Raw genomic sequence first — 13220 nt, 5'->3', positions numbered from 1 at the left:
TAAAGTTGCTTTATGGAAAGCATGTAAATTTGTAAATACATTCAAATATTTGAAAAATCAGAGTTCAAATTCTGTGTATGAAATGTGTAAGGTATTTTCTTCCTCGTGTCGGCATACCTTCATGATGTAACCGAAAATACGCTAGACCCGAATTCGTTAGGCCTTGAGTTTGATCCCCGGCAAGGCGTTTGCGCATTTTTCACGTTTTCAGCATCGATATGACCATATCTACCAACTCTACATAGTTATTTTTGGTTTAATAATAAAACGAAAGTATCCTCTGGAGAGAAAACTATAAAACTGTAAACTGTTTAAAAGTGTAAGCTGTGTAAAAGTATAAACCGTGTAAAAATAAAAGTAAGTCGTGTTGTTTTATGAGTAGAAAAAAGTATGAAATAATTGGAAACATGGGTTAACATCTAGTCGAATTTTAGAACTCGGACTATGTTAAACCGAATTTTTTTCCCTTTTCAGATGTAACTTGTTTGAGAAGAAATGAGGATTTAGGAGAACTATATGTTACCGCATCGTGTTAGAAGATCCGATATATCCTCATACAATTTCTACTTTTTCCCTATTCCTCTTGTTTAAAATTTTAAAATCGCATCACTAGTGAAGTGTCTTCTTCTCTAGTTTTCACGTTTTCTTTTGTGTTTTTCGAGGGGAAAAATTGAATTCAACTAGCATTACGAAAAAAAAGAAAAAAGTTAAAAAAGAAGAGAAATTTCAAAATCCCAAAGCCAAAAAGAACGAGTGGGGAGAAAATCTAACATCTGCGCCGTGTTTCACTTTTATTTTTCGTTTAAAAAGCTAAATAAATAACCATAAAAACAAGTCCTAACATGTCTCTCTCAAAGTTGCAGCGCTTTTTCCATTCCCGGAGTCCGTACCTTTGTGGACGTCGTAACAAAATCGTCTGCTTTATTGTGCACTTCTTCCGTCCCCCTTCCTTTTTGGTGAGTGTTTCAATAAAGTACGCCATACATCTGATCGTATTGTCTTGTTCTTGTACGTCGGGAGTTTATCACCGCGTTTTATGGCATTTGCGACGAGAAGCTTTTTTATTTATTTATTATTCTTCGCTGCATCTTTTTCCCTCTTTATGCTAATGTTACGAATGAATTATGGTCATTTGTAAACCTGACTTCCTTTTCTCCGCAAATAGATAATTTATGCCTTATTGCATCTCAGAAGACTTCCATTCATCACAGAAGAAATTTTTATTTAAATCCCTTTGCCGACTCTATAATTTCACTGAGTGGCAAAATATTCCAAGATACACTGCTCAACGAAAAGAAAGATAATGCATTAAAAGTGGAAAAATACATGTTGAGTCCAGAAGCAAAAGTGTAAAGACTTTAAAAAAGGATTAATTATCGATACAAAACGTTGTAGCTGTCACGCAGATTTACGCTTATTACATGTTTTTCATATGTAGTTTAAGTAGTGGAAATTGTTTTAGAATTCAGCCCTCGGCTGTTTATTAAAATTGTATTTTAGCTGATTTTTTTCCGGAATTTTCAATAACATCCTATGAGTATAATTTATTAGATGCTGTAGTTGTATTGATGGAGATTGTAAATTGTCGCTGTCATTCTCAATAGGCTGTTGCAAACGCAATTGGAGTTTCGCAGAATATCGATCCTAAAAGTATCTAGAAACAGCAGGCATTGTACCTTTTGTTTCTGATATCTGGAAAGTGTCAAGCTATTACTGAATACTAACTAGTGCATTCAAGTAAGCTTTCCTTTCATGCATATGTATATGCATACTCCAGGGCGGGGGAAATAGCTTCCTTACATAAAATTTAGAAACTGTGCCTTATAATACCATTGTGCATATTAACCGCCGTTCTGCTTACAAATAAATAGTAAGTAAAGACATGGTTGCTGCATCCAACAATGTAGTTTAATAACCTGGTTGGCTGAACTATCCAGGCTGAAATGCAATCATTTCTCAGTTTATCAGCTGGGAGCTGATGGTATAAAGTAGACCGATAAGTCGATTCCGTAAAGCAGAACAACGTCATTCGAGCAACAATACTTGTAAGACAGACAGTATCATAAAAGAATAATTAGCGCAGAGGAGGATCGCTATTTGTTATTAACTGCTCGTTAGAATCACTGACAAAATTATATTTATCAATTGAGTCTCGCGGAGACAGAGTATCTTGGATGGATACAAGCAATTCGTCATTATTTATGTTGAAGAGGAACTATGTCCAGAAGGCCACTGGTATAACCAAATATTAACGAATCAACACTAGACTGAAACATAGTATAGAATATAAATAAGATATTGCTACGGACTGGCTATTTGTTCTGATCATACGTTAGTTCAGTTCAACTACACTGTTGAATCAACGTCAGATTAGCTCACCTAAGAGATAATCCATAGTAATTCAGTATTTAGATTAAATAATGAAAACGTTTTACTATTTATTATGTTCCGGAATTTTACAAATTCTTTCATATTTCAGTAAAACAGTTTACTACACTCTATAGCTTTGCGCATTATAACAGGTTGGGAACTGAAACATTCAAGTGGCAATTCCATTGAAATTTTGTGCTGTGTGAGTGAACTATGAAATCGATTATAAATCACTTTTATGTTCGAGTGTAACATGCTTATGGAGTGATGGACTCGAGTGGAACATACTTATGGATTATAGACTGCTTCGAGTGGAACATGCTAATGGATGTTAGAACATTAAGAGAAAGAAAGCCCCTTCAAAAGATGGTAAAATACCATAAGTACTCCTGGTGATCCTATTTTATCGAGATCACATGTATGTAATTGTTGTAACAATAATCTAAGATTCATACGTTATAACTGAGTTTTTTGTTTGATTATTTTTAATGTAAAATTCTTTAACTCTTCTATATAAATTGGAATTTGGGTCTAATTTAAATAAATGCATCATTTTTAAACTTTTTTTATTTAATTTTGTTTTTCCTGTCTTTTTCCGCTGTTTAATATCTTATGACCTATTTTAGTGGTCGGTGTTGTCCAGTTACTCGCACGATGCTCTTATCAACAGCCTAAAATCGTATTAACATACAGAACAGTTTGCATAGCAGTTTAATTATTTCCGAATACACACTTAAATGTTTATTTCTAAGTTTCAGGTTCTTGACACGAGTTAGTTGACATAAGCACATTAAATAAGAAAATCATTCGTTTTACATGTGCACGGTTAAGGCTGAATATATTCCTTTTAGAGTTTAATGTGGTACTTGAAAAGGAGCCAACGGTCTTAGATCGGTCGCTTCTTGAAAAGTCGTCAAAAGTATTTCTCACAGTAAACTCGTAGTAAATTCATTTATTTACTTTTAAGAATAAACTTGTAGATGTCCTCAATACCATCTACCGTTTTAAATCATCGCATTTTTCTTTACTCCTCCTTTCTTCTCTTCTCGAGCTCCTTTTTTCGCTTGTAAAACCAGTTCTCGGAGTGCCGCTATTTCATCTCAGGATCCGTAAATGGCCGATAATGCAACCAACTCCAAGAAGTATCCAAGGGTCACCAAGACTTTCACTAAGACAGTAGCATATGTACATTCTTCTCCATATTCTTACGGAAAAATTCTCAGTTGTGTGACCGCTTTTTGCTGCATATTACATTATGAACTAATTTTGATGCGCAGTTAATGCGTTGGTAGACATATATAGAATAATTAGTTATGCCATCATAAAAACGAAGAACAAGTATAAATTAGTGCTATGTTTCAAGTCATTTGGAAATAGTATATATCTTCCCACTTCTTCACTAAATGTTAAATATTCATTCTTTGAACCAAGTTGGAAGAATTATGAATGTGAAACTAAATTACTTGGTACAAGTTGGAAGAACTGTTACAATGTGCAATTAAAAATTAGGCGAAGAAATAACCTCAGTTAAAACTGAGGTTATTTCTTCTTAGATTTTGAATGCAATTCTTTCGATTTTTAGGACAATCGGACATAAATCTCTTCCTAGAACGTCCTACTAAATTTCTTTGGTCTTATAGTAAAAGAAAAATTTTCATTAGCTTGCTAAAAATTTGGCAAAGTAGACGGTCAGTGGCCGAGGTAGGACGAATCGTTTATTACCAAGCTATTCGTTTATTGCTTATTGTATTCGCTTATTTCCAAAAATTAACATGGAAATTAAGACCCACCGTACTAGCCTCAAGCAGTTCTTGACAGGTCATATGCCATTGCCAGTATACTTCAACAGATTCAGACTTAGAGAAACTCCCCTCTGCGAGTGAGTATAGGAGGACGAAACAGACGATTATTACTTTTATTGTAATACAATTGTATTTTATTGTAAGAATCTGGCGCCTAAAGAAACCAGCGGCCACTTGGCAACGTGAACGTGCAGCGCACTCAGAAATAGAGCACTCTTTGGTAAAATAAGAGAAAATCTCAAAACGCTGAGTAATTTTGCTTTAGATTTTTATAACTTTCAACAATTTTGCTTTAGAACTGATCAGAATTTCATGCAGAGAGTCAGCATAACAGTTAGGGTCTGGATTTAATCAAGCTAAATAATCTTCGAACTACTTGTAAGGCTTTTTTTCATACAGCAAGAAATCTAAGTCTGCAGCGCTTGTTTCAGGTACTCAGAAGGTGTAGTAATATGAACTAACTTTGAACTAGTAAAGCTTTGTAAAATGGAAAAACTACTATTAATATTCAACTCTATAACGTAGGTAACTCATTATTTAGTAAAATATGTATAGGATTTAATTATTAATATACAATAACTTTAGAGTAATGTACAATTACTTTAGAGTAATTATACAGTCAGCACTGGCATCAGTACATAATATATTAATCTGTGGATTGATTTTATTTGAATTTCCTAATAATAATCTATGCTTTTTAGCCCAAAGGGGCAATTTGCCCAGAAGGGCTATTAATTTCGTTTTGGCATTTTGCGTTGATTCACTATAAACTACGAATCAGAGCACTGTATTATATTTAAAGAAATTAAATAATGAAGAATCTGCATAAATATATGTATGTTTCTCGCACTATGAAAAACAACGGTACCTAGAGCCATCAAAGTTTGAATAACGTACGTCTCCACTCAAATATGGACTTCTGGAAGCCCAAATTTGGAATTTCGTTTATTAGCTAATTCATATTTTGTAAAGCATTTATGAATTTTTGAATAAGAAACTCAACGATTTTAAAGCGAGCAATGGCAACACTGCACGAAAAAAAATTTAAAAATTATCTCCAGCGTGCGAGACTGTGTATCGGAAACCCTGAAAATATGCTCATTTAAAAATTATTTTCCAATATTGCTGTTGAGTTGAATTTTATGATTTAAGAGCGAAGAACGTGATATTTACGTTCTTCGCTCTTAAATCATAACATACAAAACGTTAAAATCTAACATACAAAACGTTAAAAAAACGCCCCTTCGGGCGTAATATAAAATCTGAAAGCTCAGTGCATCTGAAAGCATATTGCCTTCGTACGCGTCTAACTTTATTTGGATTCATATGCTTATGGACTTGACTGCAGCTCTTAATGTTATAAGGTATTTTTCCCGCATTCTTAGCAGGCCTTCGTGGTGTAATGTTCAGCACGCTCGGCGCGTATTCGAGAGGTTCGAATCCCGGCGAGGGCATAGCCCATATTTCATGTCTCCTGCTTTGAAATAACCTAATGTTTTACAATGTAATGGTTTTAAATGTATATTAATATAATATGTTGCATATATTTATTATTATATGACCTGTGCAACTTTATTGCCTTGTTTACGTTTTAGAATTTTAGCATACGTCTGTAACTATTAGTAAATATTAGTAAAACGCACCTTTAGTGTTTACGATTTATTCCTTACTGGTAGGTAAAATAGGATTAGTTCCCAGTGAACTGGATTGTTTGAAAAATTAGTATTATTTAGTAATAATTAGTTCCTTCTGTACAAGAAGGCATCGTATTACAATAGTAAGCATGTAATAGATAATATAGTATGCAGTATGTAGTAATAGTATGTAGCAGATAATACGTGCAAATCTGTTCTTAAGCATTGGCTCTTAAGTAATTGGTTTCAATTGTATATCACAATAATATTTTGCATCGTTTTATGTTATTTTGCAGTGCGTCTCTATAGTTCTATTTTGGTTTAGTAAGTTAATGATTTTACTAAGTTGATTTAGATAAATTGTATGCGAATGCTTATTAGCATCCGCACACAATTTATCTTGCAACGTAATGTTTGTTCTATAGAATTCGCACACAGTAATTATGCTGCCACGTTTCTACAAGTAATAGATTTCCTCGCTGGGATGGTATACAATTCCGTTTGGCTCACTTACATGGTCGAAGGCCATCGTAGCCCATCTCACACACTCACTCTACTTCAGGAGCTCAAACAAATAAATAAATAAAAATCATCTCCAGTTTTACTATTTTGGCTGCCGAAGAAGGGATCTGTATCTGATCGCCTGAAAATTCGATGGAGTTTCATTCAAACTCTACATTAAACTAAGTCGCTTTTTTGCCAAATTAATAAAATATTACTTGATTGAAAGTAATTTTTGTTGCCCATAATAGAAGGAAGCGTTTTTTATTCCATGGCATGCATTGTTCTAGTAATTTAAGATAGGTACACATACGCAAGAATGCACTTCATCTTTTTAAAATATTTTTTAATGATGAGTTGTTTTCGATTATACATTATAAATAAAGGTCAAAAAGTGCTAAAAATAGAGTTATTTTTAAAAATAATGTTCTCATTGACAAATTAATATATGATTCTTATTTAAATGAAATATATCAGACAAACTGTTTTAATCATATATTAGAGAATTTTAATTTGCTTAAATTTAAATCCATTTTGGGTCAATGGGTTAATGAATTTCAGTAATTTAATGTCTTTTCCTTTGTCTTGAAAAGAAGTATTTGTTCAGAGTGAAAATTTAAATGTGGAAAAAATTTTCATTACTTTGATTAATTTCAGTTTAAGTCAGCAGCTAATTTCTTCCTGGTAACATCACGAAAAATACAACCCCCGAGTCGATTTGCAGGCAGTTAAATTTTTTTGTATCTAACCGAAATAGTCGTTGTACGAAAAATTTGATTTTTTATATTTCTTGGTAAAAAACCTCGAGAGTTCTGAATTTCTTTAAGTATTTCAAAGTTATGGCTTTCTTTTATCCATTTTTGTTTGAAATGAAAATAAATTTTTGAAATAATTTTTAAATTTGAATTTATCAATCTAGATTTTTAAATCTCTGGCTGTCATAGCTATATATTTCCAAGCTCATCGTAAGTTCTTAAAACAAAAATGTTTGTTATGCATTTAAAATATAATTTCTTTTTCAGATGCCATGTATAACGAAGAGACAGCATTTCACCACAATCTGCATCTTCGGTATTTGATGTCCAGCACGGCAGAACAACCGGATAACTCTGGACGTTCATCTGCATTCAATATCTGGCTTACGATTCTTATTGCAGCCTTGGCGGCTGCCATCTTGTCTTGATTCGAAGAAAATACTCTTAAATGTAATGTTATATGTATTTATAACGTATACTGGCGTGCAACAAATGTAACCAACTTGAAATGTTATCTAAAATATTCAGTTTTTTTGTCAACTGCTAATGTTAAACATTACAAGAACTGATATCCTTTTTAATAGTATTTCATATGAAAACATGATTTGAAAACATACTAATAAGGCAAATTCTCATCACCGAATATGACGATGAAAACTACTTCATATAGTTTTTTTTATTTTAGGCTTGATTTATAAAATGTAGTCGTATGATTTTTTTGTTTTTCAAAATTAAACGCCTTAATAAGTCGATTTTCAGAATATTTTTTTTTTCATGTTATAAAATAGATTATTTTTAGTGACGGAATACATTTTCTTTTGTATCCACATTACTTTTATTTTTATACTTTGCGGCATTTCCAACAAGTTTATTCACTATCATAGTAAAAGAAAGAATTTAAATCATCAAAATGACCAAGAAGTTTTAAATAAATAAATTCTCTGCTCTCTTTGTAATATAAATTCGTAACCGCAAATCTAAAAAAAAAAAAAAAAAAAAAAAAAAAAAAAAAAAAAAAATCATTTTCGAAATCCTTAGTTTACTGAATTTCTCTTGAAGACAGCTTCCCCATAACGATCACCTTGAGTATTTCTGAGAACAGGCATAAATATCGGCATTTAATCGTCATATACGTACTAAAGAACAAAATATGCCTATACAAATTTTATATTATACCAGATGGTCGTCTTAGAGATGGTTCACAGCATATGTTGCATAAAATATCCTTTCAGTGGTTTGCAATGCACTCCTTTCCATTTGTGGCATTTACAGAAAATTTTCTTAATCGAGAACGTTATCACGGTGAACTTTTGAACTCTTCTGACAATCTTCAAGTTAAAATATTGTTTATGTTTCCTAAATGCGATATCGCTGTTCATTTGAAAGCCCAACGTTAATTTCTCTAACTGTAGACAAGTTTCCCAGTCGTGTAAATCTTGGATTAGAAACTCTGCTTAGTGAACTAATCACTTGTATCAGTTATTCACGAAGGGATCAATAAAAATTATTATCATCTAGTCTCTTAGATGTTATGTTACCTTTCCTTTCTTGGCGTAATGTATTACATGCGCTTCTGAAAATAAATGAAATAAATAAGAATTTTTCTCTGAATTCCAATTCATTATTCTTCTTTTCTTGAATACTTAAATGCACTGCTATATATTAAGTATTTAAAATGGATTAGTTGTTTCCGTTTTCCTCTTCAGCTAATTCCTTTGCTTATTTTCCTTCATATGTTATCTGTTCAAAAGGAAATGAAAATTAAAAAAAGCCACGTTCGGTTATGACTTAAAGCTTCACGAGAAGATCAAAAATTAAAGATAAATAATGATTCTTATGATTCTTCGGGAGCTCAAAGCTTGCGTTTTGTTTTTACACCACTGTTACTAATTTTAATCCTCTGCCTTCGTTACTCTGTGCGGTTCTGAGCTTGTTTCTAATTGAAACCTTGTGTTTCTCAAAATAAATATATAAAGAAGAATTTGGATTTTTTTTTTCTACTGTTAAATCTTTCTAGATTTTGGAAGATTCTTTAAAGGTACCAGGTTGTTTCATTTTTAAACAAACCAAAGGTATTTTAAAGAATGAACTGTCTCTAAAGAAGAAAGTAAATCGATTTTCTGTTGTGAGGAATTGAAAAATGAATAAAAGAATGAGAGTTAAGTTTTCCTGGGAAGATTATCTTTGTGCGCTGCGAAGTAATTTTGCTGCTGCTTTATGAATAATCTCTTAGGAGCGTGCGGTTTTGAAATGCGTTGAATTTCGATTGCTTCTACGTAAATAAATGGAATTCCACGTAATAGTAATTAGACCGTTTACTCGCATCCTCTTGCTTTCATGAATATATTTTAAACGCTTAATACGCATTTACTTATCGACAGTTATATTATTTAGTTATCTATCAGTAACACTGTCCTACAAAATTTTCTATTTTGTTTGTTAAGTGAATGATTCTTATAGACTTTTCTTACTAATGATGGCTTCTGCAAATGCTTAAAATTCTTAATGAATTAGTTTCTACAGTTTTATTTCTGTACATTTTGTAATTTTTTCTATTTTGAAGTGACCGAATTATAAATAGTCATAACAGAAACGCCAGAATTTTATTTAGATAATTTAAAATGTTTAAATTACTGATCAAATGTTGAAATTTTTTAGAGATTGATTTTGTTTTTTCGTTTGAGAATAAATTATGTGCAAAAATATTTCATTTAAATTTATATCACCAGAGAAAAATGAATTTTCCGAGAAGTTTCGAAGTATCGGTGTAATGTGATACTACTTATTCGATTCATCAAGATGTTAATGATGATGTTAATGATCAAGTTGAAGGAAGCAGCTTTTGGGTTTCTTTGTTAAAGATGTGTATAAGAATGCAATCCTTTTAAGATATTGTGATGTTAGTAAGAAATAAGAAAGTATGTTGAAAGAGCATAATTCAATGTGTTTCATGTTTTTGTAAATAAATAAACAAATACTGTTGCTTTATTCTTGTCTGTTCTTTACTATATATCTGCTCCTATTCTTGTTAATACTTAAATGTATATTTCAAATGGCGCTTTTGCTCCTGTAAGCATTATTCTGTTACTAAGTTTGGATCATTTATGAAAAGCAGTATTTAATTTCTTACAAAATATTGCTTATAATTACTTTGTATGGCAAATTTGAGCAAAAATGGATTTAAATTATTAAGTATAGTTGATAAAGAAGAAAATGAATCACTTTTTGTTGATTTAATAGTTGGAAAGAGTATTTTGCTTTGTTTTTTCGTCTATTTGTAAAAGTGAAATGTCATAATGTGATGCAGTTTAAAACTGACTTCCATTGAACAATTTTTTTTTCACACTGACATTAAAAATTGCTCAGATTTTTAGTGCAATTATATGTTTGTATTTATAAATCTTAATTTATTCTCCAAAAAATTAAAATTTATTTGGAACATTTCTGTTTTGTTTATTTGGTATTCTTTAAATATGACATATTTTGCAATAATTCTAAGTTTTAGTTTTCTTATTTGTTTGTTTCTTACATTTCCTACAATCTCACTTTGAATAACTGCTTAAATAAAGACTTGGTTTTACAAAAATCTTAAGTAATAAAATAATAAAAATAAAAGTGATAAAAAAGCAAAATTGAAATAAAAATAGTAACTTAATAAGAATAAAAAGATAAGTCAAATAAAAATTAAAAAGAACTGACAATCCTTTGCATAATAGAAAATGCAGAACTTTTTTGGCATGTTACAGAATATATAAAACTGAGTCTAATTTTTTTTAATATTTACTTTCTGAAAGAGGTTTGAAAAACTGAATGATTATACCAAAATTGTGGATTTAGGAGAAAAAATGCAAAATCTTCATATATTCTTTTTACAAGAACCAGCAAGCAAGTAACAGCATATAGACAGATTGGCTTATTATTTAGTTCTGTAATTTAATAATTTGTATATGAATTAGTTGCAAAATTAATTTTGTTTCGGAGTTTTTGAAAGAATATGTTAAATTATCCTTACAATATTTAGTTTCGAATTTCACTTTGTCCTTGTTTTCACCTTTCATTGCATACAAGAAATAAAAGGTAATTATTTGTGAGCATATGCATCTTGCTGTATTAACCAGCAAAATATGCTAATCATATAGTGTAGACAGAAAAATAAAAATGATAAATAAAAAGTGTGGAAAGAAAAGTACATTGAATTTGCCAAGTTTCAACCAGTTTTGTCATTCGTTTGATTGTGGGCTTTTATAATAAACGAATGAAAAAAACTCTTCTACAATGTTAAGCTCGAAATTTTACTGCAAAATTTCAGACTTCTTCTGTTCCTTTCTAAATTTGATTAAAACTGTTATAAATTAGTTTTCACGTTTAAATAATTTCAGTACTTTGGTCTAACGTTTACCTACAATATCTTTAGGCAGAAACATTTTAAGGAGGTTGCTGCTAAAGCATATGTTGTAATTTTCAATCTCGAATCTATTCTTGACGACAACTCGAAAGATCTTAACGTAAGAGACATCTTTATATCTCAGTAATTAGACCGATAATTATGTATGCCTCTCCTTACTGGATAAATGCTCTAGAAGCGCGCATCGTCATTCTTCAGATACTCTAGACCAGGGCTTCCCAACCGTATGCCTGCGGGTACCATGACACCCGCCGATCGTTTAACGTGTATCCACCGCTGTGCGATCACAGTAAAAATGTTTTAGTTTTCAATAAAATTCTATGTACAATTTCATTAAATAATTAAAATTATTTAAAAAATGTTAATTTATTAAAAGTAATGAAATAGAAATTATGTCACCGGACCTTTGACACCTTGATTTCTTTTTATGGGGGCATATTAAATCAATGGATTCCTGGTTTATGACATCTGCGCTGACAACGGCGAGAAGAACGAATTGCACGAATGGCAGTAGCTGCCGAGGAAATTCGAGCTATGCCTGGAATATTCCAGAATCAATGCATGCCCCGTACATGTGAGGCATGCATTGAAACCTGTGGACGAAAAAACGAGCGCATGAATCATGTTACTTTTGTTCAATTTGTAAATTTGTTTAATCAGTATGTAAATTTATTTTAAAACGAATATTAACTTACCTGGCATCTTTTAATTTATGATGTTTCTGTTTACTCCAGCGCGTCAGGATAGCATTTCCAACCTTGCATTGCTATATGATTCCAAATCACTCGGGTGCCCCTACCTCTAGTAGAAGTACAAAAACGTAGTACTGAGATACCCTGTATACATATATATAGATATATATTGCTATACTATCATATTCAGAAAATCTTCTTTGAATTGATTCCTGGTTTTTCTAACAGACTTGCCTTCTGTTTTGGGTTCTGCCAATGTCATTTCTTAATTTGAGTGTACTTTAAACAGTTCTGTTTCATTTTTCATGAACAAAGAACTGAAGTTTGATGAAGCAATATAAATTTAAACAGAGTTTAACCTTCGATTAACACTGGCTTTATGAAAGATTGGAATTTCGAGGAATGCATATGTAACATCTTCGTCAAGAAGAAACACATCTTGTCTCTACGACATTCAGGAGGCAAATGTCATATGGGAGAAACGCTTATATATATCGGAATGTAAAAGTAACAAGTAGTAGAGAAGAGGTCAGCTCCATCTGTAGGTCAAAATAAAAGTTTGAGGCATCAAAATTATGAAAGAAATCGTTTTGAAAACTTTTGATGGATAAGCCGGATTTATAAAGCAGTTTGGAAGGCAAAATTCATTTGCATACAACAAAAGAAGGTGTAGGTAGTCAAAACGGAGGCAATTTCCGTAAACAGAAATTTCTGGTTCTTCTGTTAAAACCCATGAAGATTCTTTCCTTTGGTTAAACGGAATTTTTTTAGAAGCAATTCGTTACATCATCCAAAGTGGAAACTTGTTTTAGTAATATGCCAGCAGCGTTAATATTAGTTTTCCTGTCTTCTTTTCTTTAATTAAGGTTCTTCTTTTGGCTGCTTACAACCCGATAATGAAATTTTCAGTAGCTTAGTACATCTTGATTATGTTTTCGGCATTACTGGCCTTAGATGCTGGATGCATCCTAAAACAAAAGTTTAATATTTTTATTCACTGTCTGTTCCTTCATTATATTTCTTTTATAGTTTTATGACTTGTATATTCTTTCTTGAGAAGC

At 31.5% G+C, this 13220-nt stretch overlaps 1 protein-coding gene across 3 annotated transcripts in view; it reads left to right on the top strand.

The window, feature by feature from the left end:
• LOC146995163 (uncharacterized) overlaps positions 1-10050 on the top strand; it is a 143728-nt gene extending 133678 nt beyond the window's left edge. For all 3 annotated transcript variants that reach the window (XM_085825729.1, XM_085825731.1, XM_085825730.1), the window contains exon 5: positions 7330-10050. In XM_085825729.1, the coding sequence (XP_085681855.1) occupies positions 7330-7490 (161 nt within the window). In that variant the 3' untranslated portion in view covers positions 7491-10050. The remainder of the gene's footprint in view (positions 1-7329) is intronic.
• Positions 10051-13220: the final 3170 nt, after the last annotated feature.

This window comes from Stegodyphus dumicola, chromosome 10 (genome assembly GCF_044657685.1).
Source record: "Stegodyphus dumicola isolate Sdum_Otavi_A_Nest chromosome 10, ASM4465768v1".
Classification (NCBI taxonomy): domain Eukaryota; kingdom Metazoa; phylum Arthropoda; class Arachnida; order Araneae; family Eresidae; genus Stegodyphus; species Stegodyphus dumicola.
The sequence above is the reverse complement of the archived record's forward strand: the minus strand, read 5'-3'. Positions and strand labels throughout refer to the sequence as shown.